Raw genomic sequence first — 24,465 nt, 5'->3', positions numbered from 1 at the left:
AGCTCCTCTCAGATACATAGGAGAGGATCTGGTACGTGGCCATTTAGGAAAGGATCTGGACTAGATCAGTGCCGTGTATCCCCAAGAAATGCAGCATTAGACTTTCAGATCTATAAAGCAAGGGCTAATAAGTGTTAATATTTTTGTATCAAACTACCACTGAAATAAATAAAGCAGTGTGTGCTGTAGAAGTACAAACAAAGCCTCACTTGGTCATCATAGCAGGAAAGCTCTTCTCAGGTACTTTTCTTTCTATGTCATTGGTTACGGTACCTTCCTATCTTGAGTACGTCATCTTGGAAAATGGTTTGAAAAGATATTCCCACTAAGTGAGATTGCTATCAAATATGTATGTTTCCAAGCAGCAGATGGAATAATTTCTCCTCTTTCACTTAGCAACACAAATGCAATAGAATATAGGTGTAAGTGCTGTGCAGGGGAGGGCTGCTCTGAACCACCAGTGGTCTCAAACCCAGTGACAATCCAGTCCTCCTTGTTGGGTTTCCATGCAGATGGGCATTCGTCTTGGCTTCCTTCATCTGCACCAGTGCTTGCACATGCAGTACCGGGTAGCGGAGCCTTTTGTTTCTGAGTGCCTTTGCCATGAGCTGGAGCCCATGCTGCCGTGCTGTGCCGCGGCTCCCCTGGCCTTGGGAAGCGATGCCATTTTATAGCCGATGAGGTCATGCACTCAACACTGTGATTTAATTTCACTGTCTGTAAAATGGGAACAATAACATTTACTTTATAAAGCGCACGGAGATCCTTGCATGGAAAAGGGCTGTATAAAGGCAAAATACGGTTAATATTATTTTCATACAAACACAGGAGTTTCCTGTAAATGCTTGGCTTTCAGTTGGGAATACATTTATCTGGCAGCCTTTCAAGGTGGAAAGAAAAGCACAATAGCCTGGAGACAAGAACGAAGACAACCCAACATCTTCTGTTTGTTGGGTATTTTTTTATTCTGGGTTTTTTTAATGTAATTCTCCTTTGCTGGAAGAAAAAAAAAAGTAGGTGCCAGAGTCCTGGAGAGTCTTTCATGTCTCTGATTCTCTGATAACCTGACTGTTGTTTTGTGAGAGCTGGCGGGGTGGCTTAAAGGTCTTGACATGAATTTGTTTATCACCAGAGTTAGGCAGAATGTCAGTCACCTTGGAGCAGTGCTTTATGTGATCCTGCCCCGCCAGAAACACGGCTTTTGGAGCAGCTGGAGGATAAGACAGCATGGACTGGAAGCACTTAGACCATGTGTGATGATTACTGCCATAACCAGGCTCGTTAACTTCAGCAGATTTACTTGTGCTGATGTACGCTCCTGGCCCATAGGAGGATTTTTCCACGTATAGCCCTGGATTTAACATGTAAAAAGAAAGAACGGTTTGGCTCATGGAATTTTAAGGAAAAAATGATACTTCTTGCTTGTATCTCATTTCCCCATTCACACCACTGCTCGAATTCATGTTTTACTGTGAGTAGAAGAGCACTCAGTTCTTGTTATTTGTTAAATTGTTGAGAAACAAGGAGAATAATTTGAACTGGATGTATCGCGTTAGGCTTTTAGGTCTTTGCGAGTGGAAAGCAACATTCTGATTGTGACCTGCTGGCTTCGCCGTGAAGAGTACTAGAAAGATTGAACACATTTGGATCTGTTGTGGCACCAAGGAGGGAACTCTGTGCTTGAGAACGAGTGGTGTTGAAGTTAGGTGGAATTGTTTGGCTGCTGTATCTAGAACAAAAATGGCTTTTTTTAGGAGGTGCTGAATGTGAATGGTCTTCGCCAAGGCGTGTGACTGTTGTGGGCACCGAGGCTCTTCTGTGTCATCGATTTGGAAGCGACAGCCCAAGAGTTTTAGCACTTTGCAATGGAGCACCTATTTCTCAGGGTATTTTCACACACAGAGAAGGTTCTGTGAACTTTCCAAGTTGTGCAAGATTGCTGTTTTATCCATTTTCCATACTGGGCGTCTGTCTCTGGCTGCATATTGTTGAATTCAGGAAAAATTGTCCAACTATTTCTAAGAACAAGATTAGGGGAAAAAAAAAGTCCTGCTTTTCCCACATGTTAGGAGCTGCTCTTGCTCTTCTGGTGAGGAGCCTGCTGTGCCCAGATTGAAGGGAAGGGGCTTGGCGCTCAGTGAAGGGAGGCTTTGCCTTTTTTCTCAGGGTTGTATCTTCTTATTGCTTCAAGTAGCAAAGTAGGGAAGGAAAAAAAACCCAACAACTGCCAACCCCAATTTTGGCCAGCCTGTAAGTGTCTGAGAAGAGCTGAGTTCACACAAACCCAACGGGATCTGGTTTGAATTTGCGGGCTTTGATGTCCGTGTCTGTCCCAATCATGCTGCTGTCTGACTGCGCGGCCGGGTGAACACGAACCAGGCAGGCTGTACTGCTGGGTATGGGGAGCGGTGCCACTTTGACGCAGGGCACTGGGAGGGGAGGGGGAAACTGGAGATGCTGGGGTGGGAGTTGGGAGGTGGAGAAGAGGCGGTGGGGAGGAGGGAAGGAGCAGAACGGCGCTGCTTTGAGGAAGACTGGAGAAGAACCAAGGAGGGAAAGCAGGAGGTCGTCAGGGTAAGACAAGTCTGTATCTGTTTGTTGGGTGTTTGAGGCAAGAGCTTGCTTTTGCCAGCTTGGAGCTCATGGCACCATTAGGCTCGCACAAGATGGAAATGCTACGGTGACTTCAAAAGAGGACAGAACAACAAGCAGAAGGACTGGGAATCCAAGGGGCAGGGTGAGGACTGCAGAGCCCTGTTGTGCCTGGCAGACAGCAGTGGGAGAGAAGGGGTGAGAATGGAGGAGCCAGCGTTGGCATGGCCGTGCCAAGCACTGCTGGGAGGCACGTTGGGGTCCAGGCAGTGTGGGTGGCTCAGCACAGGGCTTTGCATGTGTGTTCATGAACGTTTCTGAAGCCCTTCAGTCCTGTAGCAGGGAAGAGCAGGAGGGAGGAAGCGATTAATTCCATCTTCGGAATGGAGTAGGATTAGTTAGCAGTAAATAAGCCACAGAGGTCACTCAGTGAACGAGAACAAAACAAAACACTCATTTGCTGAGCAGTGTTCCTGCTGAAGGTTGCATCAAGTAGGAGGGCTCGTTGGAGCACAGGGGTAGCACGTTAGTGGGGAGTTACTGTGTACACAGCCCCAAGCTCGGGGGAGGCTGAGCACAGCAGTGCTGAGCTGGGCTTTCAGAACTTCTAAGTGCTCCATTTTGAAACCATAATGTTCTTTTAACAGGTTTTTGTGTGTGATTTATAATTCATATTGCAATAGCACCCAAAAGTGCTTTTGAGGCACTGAACGCATCTATAATTCTACCTCTAAAGAACTTAGATTCTGGGAGAAAAAAGGGGAAAATGGACCCGTTTTTCCCAAACAGAACGTCTCAAAGTTTCTGTTGATGTATTTTTAACAGTGCATAGTATGAAATGTTGTCTAATATTATTCGCAGGGTGTCAACAGGTGTTGTGAGTTGGCTGGGGAGACTCTGCAGAAAGGGCAGCTGACAGCTTACTGCACATGCAGATGTAACATCTATTAGAAATATCCTCTGTGGTTCACTTGCAAGCTGAATAGATTCTCAAAACAATGATGTTACGTGAATGGAAGCCATCAGCAGAATTGCTTAAGGCTGCAAAACCCATTACTTATACAGCAGTAGATGCAAGATCCATGGTGTGGTACCTTGTCTTCCTTTTGCTGTAGCTGCTTAGCAGTTATTCTGTCAATATATTCACCTCCACATCTAATGAAGTTCAAGAAAATAATTAATCTCAATCCATATCGGTAGCTCAGTTTTCCATCCTAATACCACCCAGCTGCACAAACAACAGAAACTTTCTCTTTTTGGATCTTGTTAATGCTGCTACCATTTTATTCATGCACACAATAGGTTGCATACCGTGCTCTGATAATTAGAGCCCTGTTACTGTACTTCTTTACAATTGCATTTTAATTACAGTTGTAGAACCTATGCAAAATCATTTAATATAATGTTGTGAGCAAATAGCGCAGACGATGTAGTTAGTGTTTGATTGCAGTTAGTTTACTGATTGATTAAACGCACAGCAGAGTCTGCTTTGACTAGTGACTCCAAGACCATGCACACGCACATGGGTATACAGGATTTATACTCATGATGTTTAAATGATGTATTTTAAATGAAGGACGTGGCTGAGTGGCACCGTGGTGATGGGCTGATAGTTGTACTTGATGATCTTAGAGGTCTTTTCCATCCCTATCAATTCTGTGATCCTGAGATTTAGGTTTTCAACAGGAGGAGCTGGAAAAGGGAGGAGTCTGGCACACAGATATATGGCTGTTTTGGTGGCTAAAAGGTGGAGATGTGGGTTTGTTGCTGCATAAAAGAAGGGACCCATCAGCATAAAGAACAAAAGCTGGTCAAGGAAAGTTCTGGCTTTGACTGGAGGCAGTTTTTGGGTTTGGAAGTGTTGGTTATATCTTGGAAATGGAGACAGCCGAGTGCAGTGTGATGTGCATGGAGCAGCCCAGGTGAAAAACAAGCAGTGATTACTCAAGGAGGAAAGCTCTGTGTTTGGAAAAGAGAGGAAGAAGAAACTAAGCAGAGGGAGCGTACAGTGTAAAAACAACCAAGTGTTGGTCTATTCAGTATTTATATGGCAACTTGGTCGGGTAGCCAAGTCCCAGGCTTATCAGATACTGTGTAAATCCTCAGCAGTTGTAACCGATCTGTGCAAAACTGTCAGTGCAGGGTTAAATGTTGTTGAATAAATCGACCTGCTGAAAGAACAGAATCCAACTATTCATGTTTGGGGAAATAATTACTGAGGAAAGACAGCCCACAACATTGTATGTGTGTTAGAGAGAATGGTCAGAATATCTTTTAATTCAGCATTTACCCGTGAGAATTGTTCCCATGAGGAACCTTGCAATAAAATCTGCTTGGTCTATGAGAATAGAAAGAAATTGAATAAAAAGACTCCATTTCCACTTGTATTTATTCAGTCTGGGAAATTCAGTGGGCCGCAGCATTAGTATCAGCAGGGGATTCCTTGCTCCTAGCGTTAAATTACTGTCATAATCGCTCAATTATTTCTTCCTTGTACTGTTTAAAATAAAAATCCATCACATTCAATGTTTTTTTCTAACATTTATTAGGTTGAGTGTTTAGGAAAATCAATTATATTCAGTCAGGCATGAATTGATGAATGTTCTTGTAATAATTGTCAGTTGTTAAACTGAATGTACTTTCTCTTTTCACCCCTTTTCATTTCCTTCAGAGGGCAGAGGTGGCTCAGAGAGAGGCAGAGACCTTAAGGGAGCAGCTCTCGTCAGCTAACAAATCTCTCCAACTCGCTACACAGATCCAGAAGGCACCTGATGTGGTGAGAGAAAATATTTACTGACTCTTACAGGTTTCTGACATTCCTGCCGTACAGCTCTTTCAATTTATGCTCACAGCTATAAAAATATCTACTCGGAATAATATTTTAACTGAAATGGAATCGTGTTCCTTTGGGATTGCAGTTTTGTTGGACTTCTAAGGGGGGTTGGTAGCTGCAAAAGACCCCGGGGTGGACAGAAATGGCTCTGGTCTGTGATCCACTGCTGCCAGTGCTGACAGCAACTCCTAGAAATCATTTCACATTCATACCAGCATCAACCATAGGAAAGTAAAGCAGCAGTACGACGTAACAGAGTGCTGTTATTGCTCTGCATGCCTCAAGGGGCTTTAATTGAGGGGCTGTAACCAATTTCACCCAAAGGGCAACAGCGGGTCCAGTTGGGTGAATGCAAAGACACGATGAAGTGACATTGGGTCTACTTCTAAGCAGCAAATTTAACAAACAGATCTTGCTCCTTATGTTGCCCTTTTCTTGGAAACCATGTACATGCATAATATCAGAAAAACACCCGGTTGTCTTTAAATTCATTCAAATGAGTAACAAATTGCAAGTCCTCCAGATCCCTTTGGTCGCCTATTAACATGACCCAACATTTTCTTGCAGAAGTCAAAAGACACAGAAGCAGACTGCAGAACAAGAAATAAAAAGCCTGAATCTCTCTTGTAACTCTGAATTACCTGCCTCTTCCTATCCTGTGTCCTCGTCTTATCATTATTTTAACATTAGGTCTTTCTTGTATTTAATAGTACTTCTGCACTTCATTTATATTTAATATGACAACTACTGCAGGATGAAAATGATCATTATCTATCTTATTTCAGACTCTACATTCTAGTCTCAATAGGCACAAGCAGCAGATGATTATACAACTTGTGATGTTTCATGCAAGCAAATTAGAGGGTTTTTTCAAGTTAAAAGTATAATTCAGTGTAATAGGAGAGCGTTGTTAACTGCTGTTCGTACATGCAGCTTTCTGTGAGACACAATGGTACGTAGTCACTGAGAATCAAGCTGAGTGTTTAGGAGACACAGAGAAGGTATTTTGTTGTGCCTGTATTTTCCAAAAGAGGGTATGGAGTGAATTTCAGCCTGCTGCAATGGCATCTCAAATTGTAAGGAGAGCGCTTGGGTGACAGCATTGCTGGGTTGAATTCTCAGCTCTTTCACCGTAGGATCTTCGATATAATGCTCACGATCATTGTTTCTCTCTTGGTAAATGGATTCATTCCTTCTTCTCTGGTGTTTTGTGAGGAGCAGCCATTAACCTTTCTGAGATGCCTTTTAGGCTTTTTAATGGAATGTGTGTTCACCTCCGGGCTGCCTCGTGCTCCCTGGATCTGCCCAGGGGTTTCCTTGTGTTCCTTGTGGAAGAGAGGTCCAGAGCTCTCCAATGCATTATAGCTATTGATTTCTTAACACAAAAGGAGACAAAAGAGATGTTGCAGTCAGCCTGCGCTACCTTTTCTGAAAAGACCTACCTTCTTTCCTTCTTTGCTCTTTCTTATTTCTTGTTAGTCTAGCAAGGACATTTCAGGCTTGAAGATGGAGTTGGCAGCCGTGGAAAACTGGAGTAAAAAAGATTCTGATTTAGGGAATCAAGTGGAATGCATAGGCAGAACAGCCTTGTCTTACAGGTGTCACGTGGATCTGCATCCCTATGGAGAAGAGGCTTCGCTTGCTAGCAATAACATAATGCTGAATGATTGTCATGCAAGGAGCAAGTTCATTGGAAATAACAGTTTGGGGCAATTTCTGACAATTTTGCCTGAAATGTGTGGCATACATATGAAGAGCCAAAGGCACGTCTCTGCTATTCTTGATTAAGAAATTCTGCTCCATTACTTCGGAATATTTTATCTGATTAGTATTTTGCTAGCACAGATTTTCATCGTTGTCAAAGCACTTGGACTATTAATAATAAATCTGAATAGCGTCCTTTGACTTTCACTACTGCAGTTTTCCAGTACATTTAGGAAACAGGAGGATTTATTTGGCCCATTATCCCTGTTTTACCAAGGAGATGTCCTGGGCTAAAAGGTCCATCCTCCATATTCAAGCAGCCACAGGAGTACAGGTTTAGGAGTTGTTTCTGTCTCCCATGCCATGCTGAGGCCTTACCTAACTGCCCTGAATTCACGCTCATTGCCTGCCTTTATTTATGTGGTCTCATGTTTTTTTCACATCAGGAGCAGGCCATCGAGGTGCTGACACGGTCCAGCCTGGAAGTAGAACTGGCTGCGAAGGAGAGAGAGATTGCCCAGCTCGTAGAAGATGTCCAGAGACTACAGGGCAGCCTCACCAAGCTGCGGGAGAACTCCAGCAGCCAGATCTCCCAGCTGGAGCAGCAGCTGACCGCCAAGAACAGCACGCTTAAAGTAAGGCTCCATTTGGTGTTTTAAAACTTAGCTCCCATTCCAGTGGCTGGTGCTGTAGATCTGCCATGGCTGTTCGTTGTGCTCTGGTTTATCTTTGAATTTCCCTGCTATTCCCTCCATTCTTCCACCCACTGAAAAAGGCAGGTTACCATTTTAAGCCTGAAAACCAATGAAATGAAGACACAAAGAAAAGGCTTTTTAGTAAACACCTGAAATTTATTTCAGCTGTTGTTTGCTGCACAGCAATTCCCATTGACAGCGAGCAGTGCAGTCCTGTACTCATTTGGTACCAGTAGCACTGCACTAAAACTAGAAGGGCAGAAACATGCACCAGTTTTGTGAGTGACCCCTTTACCTTTTATTCGAGCAGCTTTACTTTCTTTGTTGCACTGTTCCACGCAGTGTTGATTTATCAATAAGCATCAGGAGTGTTTCCTGACACCCGTTATGAATCAGTTTCCTTTTAACTCCTGTCACCTTCATTGTTCTACCATCTTGAAGCTTCACATTGTAAACAAGATAAATTTATCTATTCCGATAAATACTGTGTAGTTTTGCAGGTTTTATAGTCAGAGAGTTTTTTGAAAGCAGGAGGCTGATGGTACCCACTTAGCTCTAACTGTGGCGTGGGTAGCTTTCCTCTATCAGAATGATTTAATGCTCAATTGAAACTCTTACAAATTGTCCTAATTCTGACATTTCAGAGAGGTTATTCGTTTTGCTCTGGTGCAGTGTAATTTATGTGGGGTGAAATATCTGCTGCGGATGAAAGTTAGAGTAATGCAGTCAGTATAATCTCTACATTCTGCCTGTTTTAAGACAGCTTTGGAGAATCGTTGGGAAAATCAGTAGAGCCAAGGAACCTTGCTGGGTTCCTGCATTGCTGGTGTCGGTCTCTGCCCATCTGTTGTAAATGTGGGTGCTGCTCAGTGCAGGAGCAAAGAGTTGACCTGGAACTGAGGAGCAGATATTGCTGGCTCACCCATGCTCTGAGGCTTGTTAATTTTATCATAAAACACGATAGAAAGTGTCTTGAATCCTTGCACTTGGCAGATTTGTTTGGAATAAAGCAAGCTCCCGTTCAGGTCGGTATCAGTTTAGCCATTAACTTCAAAGGGAAGAGGATCACAGAAATGACAGAGCGAGGCTTTGATTTGCATTTTGGTAATCTCCCATTTTCCCAGTCCTGCCCAGCTGATGCTTTGTATTTAGGATCCAGTTGATTATGCCGTGATGCTATTGATGAAGTTTCAGTCATTTCACCTTTCTTTAACCTTATTTGTTGTGCTGTTAAAGTATTTGAAATGCATTTTTTTCCCCAAAGTGTTGGGAAGGCCCATGTCTGAGATCTGTCATACAAGGAGCCAAATCTCAGTAGTGATGTGTTGATCTCATGTCTGATTGTAGAGGAATTGCTTCTAGAATAGCTAAGATGGTAATGGTTGCCTCCACAACTAATGAATCATAGTTTCACAAATTAAAGCAATGTTCTCAGACCGTATCTTGGGGGAATTCTTTAATGCTCTATGACTTAATGAAACAATACAGAAATACTCCCAAAATTATTGCTTCTTTATCTTCATCTGATCTAATAATCAAAATATGTCCTCTAGTAACGAGACTTTTCTAGCTGTAATTATGTTAACCCTTCATTGCTGGCAGTTAGATCTTCCCTGCCACCCAGTTAAAACACAGCAGTGCCAGTTAGCAAAGATACAGCAGGTAACCTTGCTTAACTGGTCTTTATGGTTTATCACTCTAGACTAAACTAAGACATTAAGGTTTTTTTCTTTAAATAAAGCTCATTCTGTTTTACCTCAGACACTTTAGTTAACGATATGATAAGGGTTATTTGATCTTTAAAACAAGAGGGGACCCAGTATGTGCGTGCTCTGATGGGTTCATTCATACAGCAAATGCAACGTGATTCCTTAACATGGAATGCTTGCAGATGTAGTGTATAGAAATGCCACCAGTCCACCCCTTTCCTTCTCTATCTCAGTGCATTTGGTTGTGCTGGAGGATGTTAGGATGTATTTTGTCTGAATTAACCAGGTTGATATTTAGTGCAAGATATTAGTTCCTCCAGATTGTCTCACAGCTTGAGCCTTTGTTATGCTATGTTCTGTGCATTTTACAGGGTTCTTCGAGACAATTACCATACTAATACATTTTAAAGCAGTCATTGACTGGGAAGATGCCAAGTGTCTAAATGGTCTGCTTATATATGGGCACTGCATTCCCGGGTGTTGGTTTGTATTGTTTAGTGAAAGTATACATTTAGGTGCAGATTTTCATGGCAACAGTCTCTGTATTAGGTACTTGGGAATGATGGATGTATGTGTTTTTTATACAATTCAAAGTAAAAGATTGCTGCTTGTCATACTGCTATAACAGCATAAAAGTGGTCTTATGCCCCAAGAGTCCAAACCAGCTTCATTCTATCAGCATCTTTTTTTTTCATTAATATGTTTTCTTGCCTAAAATTTCCTGACAGTTACTGAATATGACACACACCCAGACAGAATTACATTCAATATTGGTTGCATTAAAATGGAAATCAGTCGTTTTTCTGTATTTTATATGTGTTTGTGCAGAAGGCTTTTTTCTTAATGTATCCTTGCCTAAGTAAGTAACATTTTACCTGACAACACTGGTTGTTTTACATGCACTCCAGTGCTTCTTACACTGAGAACTAATGTAATTAGCCAGTTATCCCTGCTGTTAGAGCTGTTCTGCTCTAGACTCCAAAATAAGATGTTACCTTATGAGGCACAGAGTTAAGGGGCAGAATGGCTCTGCTTCCCATAGCATCTGCCCCAGCCCTGCTGTTGGTGTGCCCAGATCTGCGCTGCTGCAGGACTTTATGGGGCTGCATTTTCAAGCAGTTTGCTCCCAGTGCTCCAGGTTCACATTAGCCCTCAGCCAGCATCCATCTGCATGCAGACAAGCAGGCTGGGAGCTGCACAGGATCACCCCAAATTCTCATAACCACAGGGAGCCCCACAGCCCTGTTCTTTGTTGCATCATTCTTTCCTTTCCCTCTAAAGTAGATGCCCTTTCATTGAGGGTGATACATCCTTATGTCATTTCTTTGGGATTCTGTGTTACTACCAGAAATTCAGCCTGAGCTTAAGCATGGAGAATGCGAGGCAGTAAATTCCATTCTTTCTCTGCTTAGATCAGGTACGCCTGCACTAAGCAAAGAAATCATTAGTGGGAAATTAATTTGGCTTCCACAAGCGACATAACAGACATCAATTATGTATCGCTATGTTTTAGGCCTCCTGAAGCATTTATCCTGTAGTGCTGAGCACTGTTGTTGGGAGCAGGGGCTTTGGGGTAAGGTCCAAATGTGTGGCACTGCATTCTGGATTGTTTTAGGAGGTTTGTTGTGGCACCTTCACACCAAAGAGAAGCCATTGAGACTGCCCCAGGTCAGGCAGACCTGAGCCAGAAGCCGAGTGGTCTCAATGCTTCATCTCTGCTGTGTAATTGGATTCGTTACTGCGATACGTAGTGCTTGTAAAATAACTCAGTACAGCTGTTTTGTTTGGGCATGAGGCATTGGAGAAGTCTTATGAGCCAAAGGTACTCCAGTCAACGGCAGCTTTTTCAGTCTTTTCATCTGGGTAAGGCTACCAGGAGCTGTCATATGAAGAATACAGTGTGTGCCAAAGCATCCTGCTTGTTTACTCAGTTTATTAGTTCTTGTAAAAATTTCAGCTGCCCCATTTTTAATGTCTCCTTCACCGATCTCTTTATTGAATGTATGGCAGCTACATTACAAACAGCCAAATTGGGACCTACTGAATTCTGTAACGCTTGGCACCCTGTAAATAAAGGAACAGCGAGGTGTAATTGTGTTTATGTTGAATTGGTTATAGTTTGTTTCCTAATATATGCAAATTAGGTATGAGTCATTAACCTTCACTTGTGCACTGCTGTATATATGGAATAATTTAAAGATGATTTTGAAAGCCTGCAGGAAAAAAAAATGTAAACTAAATTTCGTGTTCTTTCTTTTAAAGCAACTGGAAGAAAAACTGAAAGGACAGGCTGATTATGAAGAGGTTAAGAAAGAATTAAAGTAAGTGTTAAATGCTCGCATAATTTGTTCACAAACTATTTTAACAATACTTGTTAAATAAAGCCACAAGTCTGTGTTCTTGGAACAATAAAGAATTCAGTCAAAACCACAAAGACGGGGAATTAGGGAGCATTGGCTGAAATGGCATCCAGATCCAGGGTGGCTGCTATAGCTGAGGGCATGTCGTCTTTGTTCTAGCAGAGTATCGCAGTCACAAATGATGCAGGTGCCTGTGGAGAAAGGGCTCTACAATTATTATCCACTGAGGGTAAAAGTCTGATAATCTCTGGTATTTTCAGTGGACCACTTTTGAAAATCCCCAGCCAACAGCTTAATGTGGTGTGGACCAAGAATTTAACACATGGCCTTTGGCCATATTACCTTTCTCTGCTTCAGCCAACCAGTGTTCAGCACTTACATTTTGTTGCTGTGCTTGTTTCACTGTATATTTTTGCTAACATACTGTGGTTTAAGCTAAAGCCACAAACAGCCTCTTCCTATTTCAAGGGTGGTGTTTTTTTTTTAAGAGACTTAAAAGAGCCTCATTTTAAACCATAACAAGATAAGCTGTCAGGTTCAGAAGAGAAGGTTCTTGACTAGAGATATGTTTAGTGTCAAGGTTTAAGTAACTGCAAGGAGCTCCATCTCTTCTTTCATCATTCTGGCATTTTTGTGTGTATTTTAAGAAGACTGAAAAAATGTTACCTTGTTTAATGAGGTATTTCAGATGAAGCTGGAGTCATGTGCTTTTGTTTACACATCCCTGCAGAATGTGGAAAGCAGGTTTGGTTTTGCACACCCGGTGACTTTCCAGACCTGGTGCTATTATATTCGAACCATGCTGGCTGCAGTTCTTGTTCAGCAGCAGCAGCAGCCTGTACTGATGCAGGCTTGTAGTTTCAGTAAAGTAAAATGAGTTATTTCAAGATAAGCCTGCAGTTAAATAGACTGGAGAATCTCTTGGAAGTGGCCTCTTTGTTGGGTGCCAGCAAATTAAGTCTCCCCTTTCCTGGCCAGTTATGAAGGCATGGGTGGCATGTCTGCCATCTCACCACTTCAATGCCTTTCAGTGCTATCAAATGCAACAATGCATCTGGGACGAAGAGCAGAAATCATCTCCTCTTCTTTGGACTTTATCAGTGGAACTAAAGGAGTTCTCCTGGATCAGTGAAAATTCAGATGCTGCTTGTTCTAGCTTTTATATCACTGCATGTGCAGGTAATGTCTTCTATGTGGGCAGTGTGACTTAGGACAGACAGCTGCTAGTTAGTAATCGGCCTGGGGCTCATGCACCTGCTGGACTGGGCTGGGGGCTACAGCCCTTTGTAAAAGCACTACTGACAGTTTTACAGTGCTGCATCATCACAGCAGCTCATGCCTGCCAGCCCCTCTGCTCCCATCTGGTCCCAAAGATGTTCCAGAACCTGAAAGTGCATCACCTGACAGTCTGATCTGAAGTGAAACCACAAAAAGCATATTGCTCTAAGTCTGGTGCCCCATACATTGCTACAGTACCCTGAAGCACTGACAGGAATTAGCTGTTCATAATGCGCATGTGTACCAGGGAAAAAGGATCTTGTCAATAAGAATATATTTCTCAGTCCTTTGGGCACTGTTCTCTGTTTTTCTTAATCCTCCCAGAGATGTTAGAGCTATTCCAGAGTAAGGGATCTCAAGCATCAGCCTGCTTCCACTGTTGGAGAAACTTAATGGGGTCCACGTCAAGATCTGGAGTGGAAGAATTCCTTGCTCTCTGCACAGGCTTTTGTCCCAAATGGCTTTTAAAACTATTTTTGAGATCTGAGAGCTCTGTGTGTCCTTTCAGTTCCCTCTTGAGTAATACGACAGTGCTAACCTTCCTGCCTTTGCAGCCAAGATCATAAAAACAGAAAGTCGAGCTGTCCCAATGCACATTTTGCTTTAGAGTAAGGTCTTTCAAGTGGTCTTAGATGTGCAGATTGAAGTCATAAGATCATTCTTCTAAAAAGCAGATAACTGATCTTGATAAGCAGCAGACTGAGCTGAGATCTCATGGGCAAAGATATTCCCAGAATCCAAAGGGGAAACATTTTGCTTCCTCATATTCCTGAGAAAATGTCTCTTTCATGACACGTTTGGAGAGTCATTTTAACATGTTTAAGGTGTACATGATATGAAAAAATGAACCTGTTGTACTGAGTATCCCTCCAAGGGCAATTCAAGATACCATCGACCTGATTTTTAATTCATTTTGGCTTCTAAGAGAAGGAAATTACCTGTGAAATTGCTAGTAAGCTATTTCAGGTAGCAGAGAAGCCACTTCAAACAGGCAGAGGTCACTGAGTTTCCAGCTGAGGTTGCTCGTGCCTGTTCCAAGCTCAAGGCAAAACGCAGCTGCTGCAGGGTTCAGGGGCCTTGCTGGTCCCTTGGTGTTCGTGCTGAGAACCCAATACACACACTGAATGCATTCAGGCTTACTTTGCACTCCAGACTGCTACCAGTCTGGCACATCCCTGTGGGAGCACAGGGCTTCTGGCTCAGCCCTCCCAGAAGGGAACATGGCTGGGGTGCTCCAGGATCGCTCCTCACAGCCACAGTGGTAAGTGGGGGCACTGGGATCCAGGCATGTGATCATCACAGCAGTGATGGCCATGGAAAGGTTGGCTCATGATTGTCATAGTTTTCAGTTTGGACATATCTCCATATACTATCTCCATATACTACTGTACTCTGCCATTTGCTGACCTCTCGAGGCCATACTTGTCCATGGAGGATGCAGAAATTGCTTACCTGAGCCTGGGACATGTCCTGGATGGGTCTCCTCGGTCTATTTGTCTTCCACAGCTCTGAACAGACAGAGCTGTTCCTCTGCAGAGGTGTCCTAGGAAAAACTTGCTTTCAGCAGCGATTGGCAGCTCAAGTAAACATCTGCAAAGTCCATATAATGCCAGCAGCTTTAAGAACTTGAGCCCTTACAGCATGGTCTGTACCTGACGCTGCTCCATCAATGGCAGAAAAGAAGCAGTTGTGTGTATAGGTGGGCTGCATAAATGCTATCTATATCTGTTGAAAGCTCAAACTATGCATTCCTTCGGACTGAGGAGCATAACAGCCTGCCCACACATGGCCTATTTAAAGAAATAGGTAAGACAAAGCACAGTAATAAGTTGGTGTTCCTGTAAGGCTGTTGGCAGTCAGCACCAACAGAAGGGGGCGGTCCTCTGACCACTCAGTATTTATGTAAAGCATCGACAACGAGGCCATCAGATTCTTCTCTTAACGTACTTATAAATATGTGGATCTTTCCTATTTCTTAAGAAATATTGGGCCATTGTGTCTTCCCTTTGCCTTAGAACGAGGAGGTGATTAAAATGAAGAACTGCCTTTTAGGCTGTGGTGACTTGGTGGGGAGGATTATTTGTGCATATTTTCCTTGATATGTGAGCTGCTGTATATTATATAAAGCACTGTAACCATGGCGGTGATTCCCCTGTTTTGTTGCTTTGCTGCAACTCTTCCATTCCCTTCAAGCTTCACAGATAAATTATTATTGTTTCTGACAGCTTAAAATGTTATATCCTTATTAACCTTTAAATTTACGCTTTAAACTGGCCTTGTGGGACTGCATATGGAATGATTTAGAAGACGCTTGAGAAAATTTTCTTATCCAATAACTAGTTTGAGTAGTTATTCCGTATTCATTATCAGATGGAATTACTGCGAGGAAAGTTGTTACCACTTGTAGTGTTGCTGGAGATGAGGAAATGATAATGTTAATGCTCATTAGTGCGGTTGTTATGAGGAGAAGAAACAGAAAATAATTTCTTTTCTGCCTTCCACAGTATATTGAAATCCATGGAGTTTGCACCACCTGAAAGCTCTGGTGCGCAGGTACCGAATCTACTTTTCTTTTCTTAATTACTCGGGCAGTTCAGTTAATTAACCCAAATTTCTCTTATTACTTGCTCACGTTAGTGCGGGCAGCTCCCTGTTGGTGCTGGGACACGTGGGATGGTCGCTGCTTTCCTGATGATCTCCATGTAAAAAGCTGAACTGAACGTTTTTTGCCTGTTAGTTTCCTGTCCTGGCCAAGGAGAAAGAATTGCGTTTGAGCTGGTGCTGCACCGGGTAACTGCAGTGGTGTGCAGTTGGGTCTTTTAAAGATCCTAGAGCTGATATGTAGCTAAGCCAAGGTTTGCATGTATCTCATACTGGTAGTGCAGCAGTCATGGACTGGAGCATAAGTGCTAACCTTGAACATAACACTCCCAAATAAAACAGACCTGGGAGCGTTGGAAAGGCAGGAATCAAACCTCAGCTCTCCCAGCGAGTTACTCTTACATAAGTTCGTACGTTTTGAATTAAACTCCTGCTCCTGAAATCTGAATGGAACATCAGCCTGGGGGGGTTAATTTTCAATGTGTGTTCTGGTGACTGAGGGTCGGCTGTTTACAGGGAGGTAAATGGCAGCTTTCTGTGACTGAATTTCTTCTTGAACAAAGCGTTCCTGCTGAAAGGCGGCATTTCAAGGAGATGCTTAGCTTGGGTCGCTTGGCCTAGAAGAAATGAAATAATCTGAGCTCCTGTTATAATCAGATTAAAAGTAGCCTACGGCTCTTAAATTGAAAGCACGCCAGTCTCGTTTCAAAAGAAGTTGGATTAAGTAGATGTTCCATTACACACTTCCAAATAACGCAGAATTGATGAATGATTTCCAGTGGAAATTAAACAGTGCATCTCTACTACAGCTCATGTAGGAGCGCTGAGCGATTCCTGCAAATATATGCGTGGTGAATTCCCCAGCTGCTCTCGGAGCAGAGATGAGCACTTGTTTTCCTCTTCTGAAATCCTTTCTTGGTGCCTGAGTGAGACTTTTAATGCTGTTGGAAACAAACCTCCCACTTTGATTTTCCTTAGGATGCATCGAAACCGCTGGAGGTGCTGCTGCTGGAGAAGAACCGCTCGCTGCAGTCTGAGAACGCCACGCTGCGAATCACTAACAGTGACCTGAGTGGTAGGTTGACACCGTTTTCGGCTCTTCTCATATGTTTCTGTCTCATAAAGGGAGGGAGGGTTGAAGAAGAGGTGAGAGTGTGAGCTCATGCACGGCAGGAAGACATACAGGCAACCAGAATGCTGAAAAGTGTTTGATTTCTGCAATTTTATGGGCTGGATAGTAAAATAAAGCTCGGAGACCTTGGAGACTCTTTAAAGGTTAGGAAAGAGGCGTTACGAGACGTACCGAGTGGTAGCGTTTGAGGCCGTCTGCTGTTTTGGGAACAAATTCATCTGTGGCACCAGAAGTCTCTCCCCCCACGCACAATGTTATGCAAAATGTTTGCATGCAGAACACAATAATCTTCCTGTCGGATACATTTAGATGTATTACCAGCAGGTCAGCTTGGAAAAACAAAATACTGTCTTTTTTAGTGAAGTGTGTTTGCTGTTTAGCTTTCCTAATGTGGGCTTTTTACATTTTGTGTGCACATTTTTTAAATGGCAAGTCATGGAATTTCCAGATACTTGAATGCTTATGGTTTTTGCAGCTGGAAGAAAGTTAAAAGTTGCCACTGGCACTGGGATTACTGAATTCTGAAGGGTTTTATGGCTTAACCGAGTGATCTTGGTGCATCCACCTATTGGTGATTCCTTCATTCAAATTGGTTTGTTCCAAAATGTAAATGTTTGCTGCATTTGGGCTCAGTCAGGTCCGACGAGTAATGTCTTGAATGAGAGACATCAAAGGGACTTGCTGTCTGTAACTGCATTGATTTCAAATGTGTAACTGCACTTCATGTAATTGTTCTAGTTTTAATGTCTGTAAGGGGGATTCTCCAGGCTGCAACATACAAGAAAGGTGCAAACATGAAATGCATGTTGTTTGTTTTGGGGGCCTTGTTTGGCTTATTGAAATTTGAATTATGAAAAAAAGAAAAAAGAAGAAAAAAAAAAAGAAAACAAACCAAAACCGAAACGAAAACAAAAATCCCACCACCACTTCATTGGCCCTTGTCAACCTGCACTTTTTCCCTTTGCGGGGCAAACTTTGCATTTTTTATCTTGGTTTTTCCCTCTTTAATCCCCCATAATGCATTATGTTTGACCTTCCTTGTAGGGTCAGCCAGGAGAAAAGGGAAAGACCAGCCTGAGAGTCAGCGTCCTGCAACCTTGCCGGCTTCCCCTCCTTCTCAGTTGCTCCGCAACGCGGGGGAGCAGGCTTCCAATACTAATGGTACACACCAGTTCTCACCAACGGGTTTAAGTCAAGACTTTTTCAGCTCATCCCTGGCAAGCCCCAGCTTACCCCTGGCCTCCACAGGAAAATTTGCACTAAACTCTCTCCTCCAGCGACAGCTAATGCAGTCCTTCTACTCCAAGGCAATGCAGGAAGCAGGAAGCACAAGCATGATTTTTTCAACAGGTCCTTACAGCACAAACTCCATCTCTTCCCAAAGTCCATTACAACAAAGTCCGGATGTAAATGGCATGGCCCCATCTCCCAGCCAGTCAGAAAGTGCTGGGAGCATCTCCGAAGGCGAGGAGATAGACACGGCCGAAATTGCACGTCAGGTGAAAGAGCAGTTGATCAAGCACAATATTGGACAGCGGATATTTGGACATTATGTGTTGGGACTGTCGCAAGGGTCTGTGAGTGAGATACTAGCCCGGCCAAAGCCATGGAATAAACTGACTGTGAGAGGCAAGGAGCCATTTCATAAGATGAAGCAGTTCCTGTCGGACGAGCAGAACATCCTGGCTCTTCGCAGCATCCAGGGGAGACAAAGAGGTAAGCACTCACCAGCCGAGGGACTTGCCCTGTTTTCCTCTTAGTTGCAAGTGCAAAAAGCTGAAGGTTTCCGTGCTTGAAGCCATTTGTGCACTGCTGCTAATGTCACCTCCATCAGTAAGCTGTAGAAGGTAGAGCTCTGTAGCAGTGCTATTCAGCACCATGCAGGTTGGTACCTTGGCTGATGACCAGAAATACTTGGCAGTTCTTTATTCTCTTGTTTATTGAGGCCATGTTTTTGTTGTGTCTTGTAATTTTTTTTCACGGTATTCTGACAAAATATCATAGGTGATGCGTGAGATGACTGATTAAAAAAGGAAGCCAATTTAAAGCAGCTTTGCATATATGTAGGGTGGTGGTTTTAAGAAACAACATATGCATTTCACTGTGATTCATCTTAAACAGAGACTGGGATTTACATTTAGAGAAACTGAAAAGTAAGTTGTTTACAGTCCAGAACTATTGGAAAGGGCAGGCAGGATTTGTCTAGATTTTGTTTAATTGAAAGTGAACGCTGTTAGATTTATAATCTGCTCTTCCTTTTGATGATTGTACTTGAGGGGATTATCTGCCCATCTTTAACCTCTTCATTTTTGGTATCTCTAGACATTTATTTATATCTGTCTAATCTCCTTTCCGAACGTAGCTGTAATCTTTATTAACAAATCAGCCAGCCTTGCTTCTTCCAAAGTAGCCAGCTCCTCCAGCGCTCACACAGAGACTCGAGGGTTTGAGGAATGCTTGAACCCTCGTCTCTAGAGACAGGCTGCTATCTTCTCATGTCACACAGCCCATGATGTCAGAGCAACCATCCCCTGATTGTTTTGTTCTTACCAAACTTGTTTTTCAACAGAGAATCCAGGCCAGAACCTGAACAGACTATTTCAGGAAGTACCGAAACGAAGAAATGGGTCTGAAGGTACGTCACAGGCAGGTGTTTTTCCTTTGCAGTCAATACGTAGGAAGTGGAGTGTGCTTTAGCTGTGTGTTTCCTTAAAACTGTGCAGTTTGATTCTGGCCTGGAATCTGATAGAAAAACAGACAGTAAGTATAAAACAAACCATGGGTTAGACCAGCACTTTGCTTTTCTAATTCTGCTGCTTCTGTACTAACTTAACCCTGTTTGGATACTTTCCCTACTCTCCTCCTCACTAGATACGCAGATAGAGAGATGAGTGATAGAAGTGACTTTAAAAATCATTGCATCTACTGAAATGCTCTCTTTGCTATCTTTATTATTTTAGAGCAGGAAAGTTGCACAGTTGTGTGTAATACAAGCTCAGCCGCATTCTGCTTCTGCTCTCGATTTTCCTTCTTTCTCCTCACGGGGCTTATGTTGACAAATACACTCGAATCAGCTGTTAAATTAGCGTGGTGCTTCATTTAGTATGGTGTATGAAAGAGACTGAACAAAAAGACATCCGATCAGTAAATTATCATTAAAGTATGAACGTTTTGCTTTGTAGCACATCGGCTGCAGCATTTTGCTTTTAGGCAGACAAAAAGAAAAGCAAAAACTCCTACCTCAAAGCCCCTCAAGTTGTTTTGATTTCGGTCAGAAGTTATGAGGTTTGCTTACAATTGATAATCCATTAATGAACAAGGCAGTAGTTTCCCAGTCTTAGGAATTTTCCCTTCTTTCTCTCCCCGTAGTGATTAAAAGAAAAAACAAAGGGGAAAAGAAAATCCAACAAAAGACAAGGAATAGCTCCTAGCTGGAGAGAACTTTAAATGGTATCAGTGCTTAAATGGCTGCTCCTGTTAATGTACCAGCCTCTAGAAAGGCACAGATTAGGTTTGATTTCCTGTATCCAGGTTTTTGACAGTCTGTTCTGATCTGAATGTGCCCTCGTCCTGCTTTGCCTGGTAGCTGATGCAGTTTTCAAGGATGGTTCCTGTGCTGATGTTTCTGTCTTTCTTCCTTTCTCCTCCACTTTTCCCTTCTGTCTCCATTCCCCCTCCAAAAAGAAAAGGAAAAAGTTAAGGAAAAAAAGAATGGAAAGGGAAGGTAAAAATACAGACCTGTGTGTTATACATGAATATGCGATATGACCACATAGCTCTTCCTCTGGTGATGTTAGTGCTCTCACCACACAGTGCAGCAGGTGCACAGCTTTCATGCAATGAGGGTGTTTTTTCTCTGTTGTGTTAAGGGCGTTCTTAGTGTTGTAGATGTTGGTAAGGGTTTGATGTGAGCTGCTGTCAGGTCACGCTGGCAGCACATCAGTATTTACTGTCTGCATTTGTGTTTAAAAAAGCCAAAGAAATGATAGTTTTCCCAGTGTCATTGGTTTTGTTTTCCTCCTCAGGTAATATAACCACACGAATCCGAACCACAGAGACTGGCTCTGATGAAGCCATCAAATCCATTCTTGAACAAGCCAAAAGGGAGCTGCAAGTACAGAAAACAGGTACAGCCTCATTTTGTCTCTCGCTCCTTTTATTTCCGAATTTAATTAAAACAATTACCATGAGCTTTCTGGTCAGTTAATTATATTCTTAAAACCTTGAATGTCGGTTTAAAGTGCCTTTTAAAATTTCTTTATTTAGCGGAGCGGTTTCTGTCTGTAACACTGCCCAAGATAAGTTAATACACATTGATGTTGATGGGGCCTTTGCTCAGTGCTCTCCCTTTCAGGCCCCAGGGACACAGTTATATGGGAGAGGGAGCTGAGGAGGTCTGCTGGAGTGAAGGTCACAGAGTAGCCAGCAGTTACCAGCTTACTGTGCACATTGTGTGCTCAAATGATAATACAGGCAGACTTGATTTTGGTTACAGAATGTAAGGACATACATAGGCCTTTTTCAATGAACAAGCTGGCAAGTCCCAAAAGAATTTTGTTTCCCCACAATTTCATTAATGTCTAACATCTTGGCCTGAGATAAGTTTAGTCTCTCTTTGTATGCTGCCATGCAGTTAATGTTCCTGTCTACTCCACAGTTCTCTTAGCTTTAAAGGGATCTGCAGTACATCTAGAGGGCTGGTGCTGAGGTAGACGCTGCTTTGCAATACTTCTGTTTCATTTCCTTAAAGAATGAATGCTGATCTGCAGTTTTGCATGGTCATCTTGGAAATGAAAACTAAGCTGATTTCGTGGCAAAATGTAAAATACTTGTTCATACATGATTTAAATGAGTTTATGCCACTAGTGATGATGTAGAGAAAAATGGGGGCAGGAAGCTGGAAGCACATTGTTCAGTGTCATCTGTTAGCTGAGTGTGTCAGACTTCCTTTCTAATATAACTCAGCCTCCAAACTCCCTATGAAACCAGTAGGTAGCTCAGAAAAGATGGCCTCACTGTCTTCTCCCACTTCTTAGTTTTTCCCATGTCTTACAGCATGTGGCAGGAAGGAAGGTAAGGAGGCAGACCTGGAAATGTGTTCAGGTGAGGCATATTGCTAGGACAGTCTCACTTCACTTTGAGGTCACTGTTTGCAGTGTATGGGATTCCCGAGTGCTTCACTTCCCATCCTGCATAGAGTAGCTTTCAAAGGAACTGCTTTTCATACACTGGGATCCTCAGTGGAAACTAACTTAAATAATGGAACAGATGCCATTGCAAAGCTTTCATATTCTGCAGAGATAACTGTATGCCTGTGTTCCAGGCTCTGCTCATCCCCTAACTGCTGCAGAACCCCAGTTCACCACTTAGTACCTCCTTTAGGTGCTATCTCTTCCAAGAGCACCCATGTCTCCATTCTGGAGGTTTGAATGGGGCACAGAGTGGTGTGGAGGCGTCAGTCTGATTTTTGTAGAGCTGTTTATTTCAGTTACTAAACTTCTTGCTTTGTGGTAATTTGTGTGCTTTATTTTTGGAGTATAGAAAGATTCACCTTATTTATACCATAAGAGGTTATTAATAGGCCACCCAGGTGAATGCAGCTGTGCTCAGCTTTGAGTGCATACAATTCATTTGTGGAGATAGAAGGGAAAGGTTAAATAACTCTGTAAATAGAATCATAAAACATTACTGACCACTTGGGAGTGGGAGAAGAAGAGTCGAAGGCTTGATTTTTCATTTATTTGATGATTTTTACAATGGTGGAAAACATGCAAATGGTAACAGCCTTCTGCAGTTGGGTCAGTGCGTGCAAACGTCCAGCCCTTTGGCAATGATAGACATTTTCCAGTGCAGAACTTTGGAAATCTTACCTTACTTTGAAAAGTGAGAATCGTTGCTTAGTGAAAACCTCCCCCCCTTCCCTCCCTCCCATCCAGAAATTTACTGCAGCCCTTTTTCATACAGGGAAATATTTACAGTAGCGCATGTTGAATATAAAGCATGTTCCTCTGTTGCATTTAGTCTTTTGGTTGTTTTTCATAGCTGAGCCGGCTCAGCCGCCTTCTGCATCTAGCAGTGGCAATTCTGATGATGCTATTCGATCCATTCTGCAACAAGCCCGACGCGAAATGGAGGCACAGCAGGCTGCCCTTGATCCTGCCTTAAAAACAACACCTTTGTCTCAAGCTGACATTTCTATCCTGTCCCCCAAACTAGTATCTACATCTGCAATGTCTTCGGTTTCCAGCTATCCTCCTTTGGCCATATCCCTGAAGAAACATTCATCTGTTACTGATTCCAGTATCTCTGCATTGCAGAACCTCTCTGGGCTCAAAAAGGAGCCGCAGGAGGCGCCTGTTTTAGAGCTTCATGGAATAAGTGATTCTGCCCAGGGTATGTTGAGGCATGTTAAAAATGAGTTGGGACGTGGTGGTGTTTGGAAGGACCATTGGTGGAATACTGTGCAGCATGAGAGAAGAAATGCAGCTCTTCCCGAAGATATAAAAGTTGAGGAAGCCAGTGGTGGAAAAGAAAAGGTCAGCAATCAGACTAGGCCAGATCGTAGCCAGCTCCAAGGACCATCTTCTTCAGAGTATTGGAAAGAGTGGCCAAACGCTGAATCTCCGTACTCGCAGAGTTCTGAATTGAGCATGACTGGGGCGAGTCGCAGTGAGACGCCACAAAATAGCCCCCTCCCTTCATCCCCTATCGTGTCCTTGTCCAAGCCATCCAAACCTTCAGTTCCTCCTCTGACACCTGAGCAGTATGAGATTTATATGTACCAGGAAGTGGATACGATAGAACTAACGCGGCAGGTCAAAGAAAAGCTAGCAAAGAATGGCATCTGCCAAAGGATCTTTGGGGAAAAGGTAAAGAATTGGTTCTCTTATTACCCCGGTGTTTTGATGTGCTTTATGCTCCTTACATCAGTACACAGCTCAGTTTAACACAGCCGTGCCACAGAAGGGGTTTGAACGTGTGCTTTATGGAAATTGAAATGTTTTTGTTTAGGTTGCTGAAGGAAAGTGCTGGTTTTCCTGCCTCCTGTGAATTGCACAGACTTTGTACAAAGATTTATTTCAGTTCCTTGCAATTAGAAACTGGGCCGCCATGTTTGGAAACAAGGGAAGCTGAAGCAAATATCACTGAGACTCGGTATTTCATGCTTAATATAATGAATTCATGGAATACTTGAGTAATGCCATTGCCGTGACTGGAGAGTCTTAAATTTGTTTTGGTTGAAGATGATGGACATGAGAGCATTTTTCCTTTTTTTTGTTATTATTTGGTAACGTGCACAGGAGTATTTAAACAACACATGGAGAATCCCCTCCATCTCCTTAGTCTGAAGTCAATTCCCAGCCTTGTTATGTATCTGGTGCTGGGCATCCCAGGTGTTTAAGCACACCTGATGACAGATGTAGACCAAGATAAGGAGCACTGAGCACCAGAAAGCACTTGCAGGCTGTGAGGAGTGGTGGGCACCCCATGTTCCTTCTTCCCATAGCGAGTTGAATGGATCCAGTGGTGCAGAAGGAGCTGCCATTGCCCTGTTACCTTT

General features: G+C 43.0%; 1 protein-coding gene across 9 annotated transcripts in view; it reads left to right on the top strand.

Annotated features, from left to right (window-relative positions):
• Positions 1 to 24,465, top strand: part of CUX1 (cut like homeobox 1) — a 195,015-nt gene that overhangs the window by 121,742 nt on the left and 48,808 nt on the right. For 2 of the 9 annotated variants that reach the window (XM_085522354.1, XM_085522353.1), the window contains exons 10-18: positions 5,264 to 5,368; positions 7,576 to 7,764; positions 11,796 to 11,854; positions 15,676 to 15,724; positions 16,751 to 16,847; positions 18,255 to 18,620; positions 19,474 to 19,539; positions 20,930 to 21,031; positions 22,947 to 23,773. In XM_085522354.1, the coding sequence (XP_085378480.1) occupies positions 5,264 to 5,368; positions 7,576 to 7,764; positions 11,796 to 11,854; positions 15,676 to 15,724; positions 16,751 to 16,847; positions 18,255 to 18,620; positions 19,474 to 19,539; positions 20,930 to 21,031; positions 22,947 to 23,773 (1,860 nt within the window). Of the gene's footprint in view, positions 1 to 5,263; positions 5,369 to 7,575; positions 7,765 to 11,795; positions 11,855 to 15,675; positions 15,725 to 16,750; positions 16,848 to 17,948; positions 18,621 to 19,473; positions 19,540 to 20,929; positions 21,032 to 22,946; positions 23,774 to 24,465 lie in introns of all 9 variants that reach the window. The other 7 variants (XM_085522350.1, XM_085522349.1, XM_085522352.1 and 4 more) reach the window with 5 other exon arrangements.

This window comes from Coturnix japonica, chromosome 22 (genome assembly GCF_054131305.1).
Source record: "Coturnix japonica strain WE chromosome 22, WE-NBRP24, whole genome shotgun sequence".
Taxonomy (NCBI): domain Eukaryota; kingdom Metazoa; phylum Chordata; class Aves; order Galliformes; family Phasianidae; genus Coturnix; species Coturnix japonica.
This window is presented reverse-complemented; position numbering and strand designations above follow the sequence as displayed.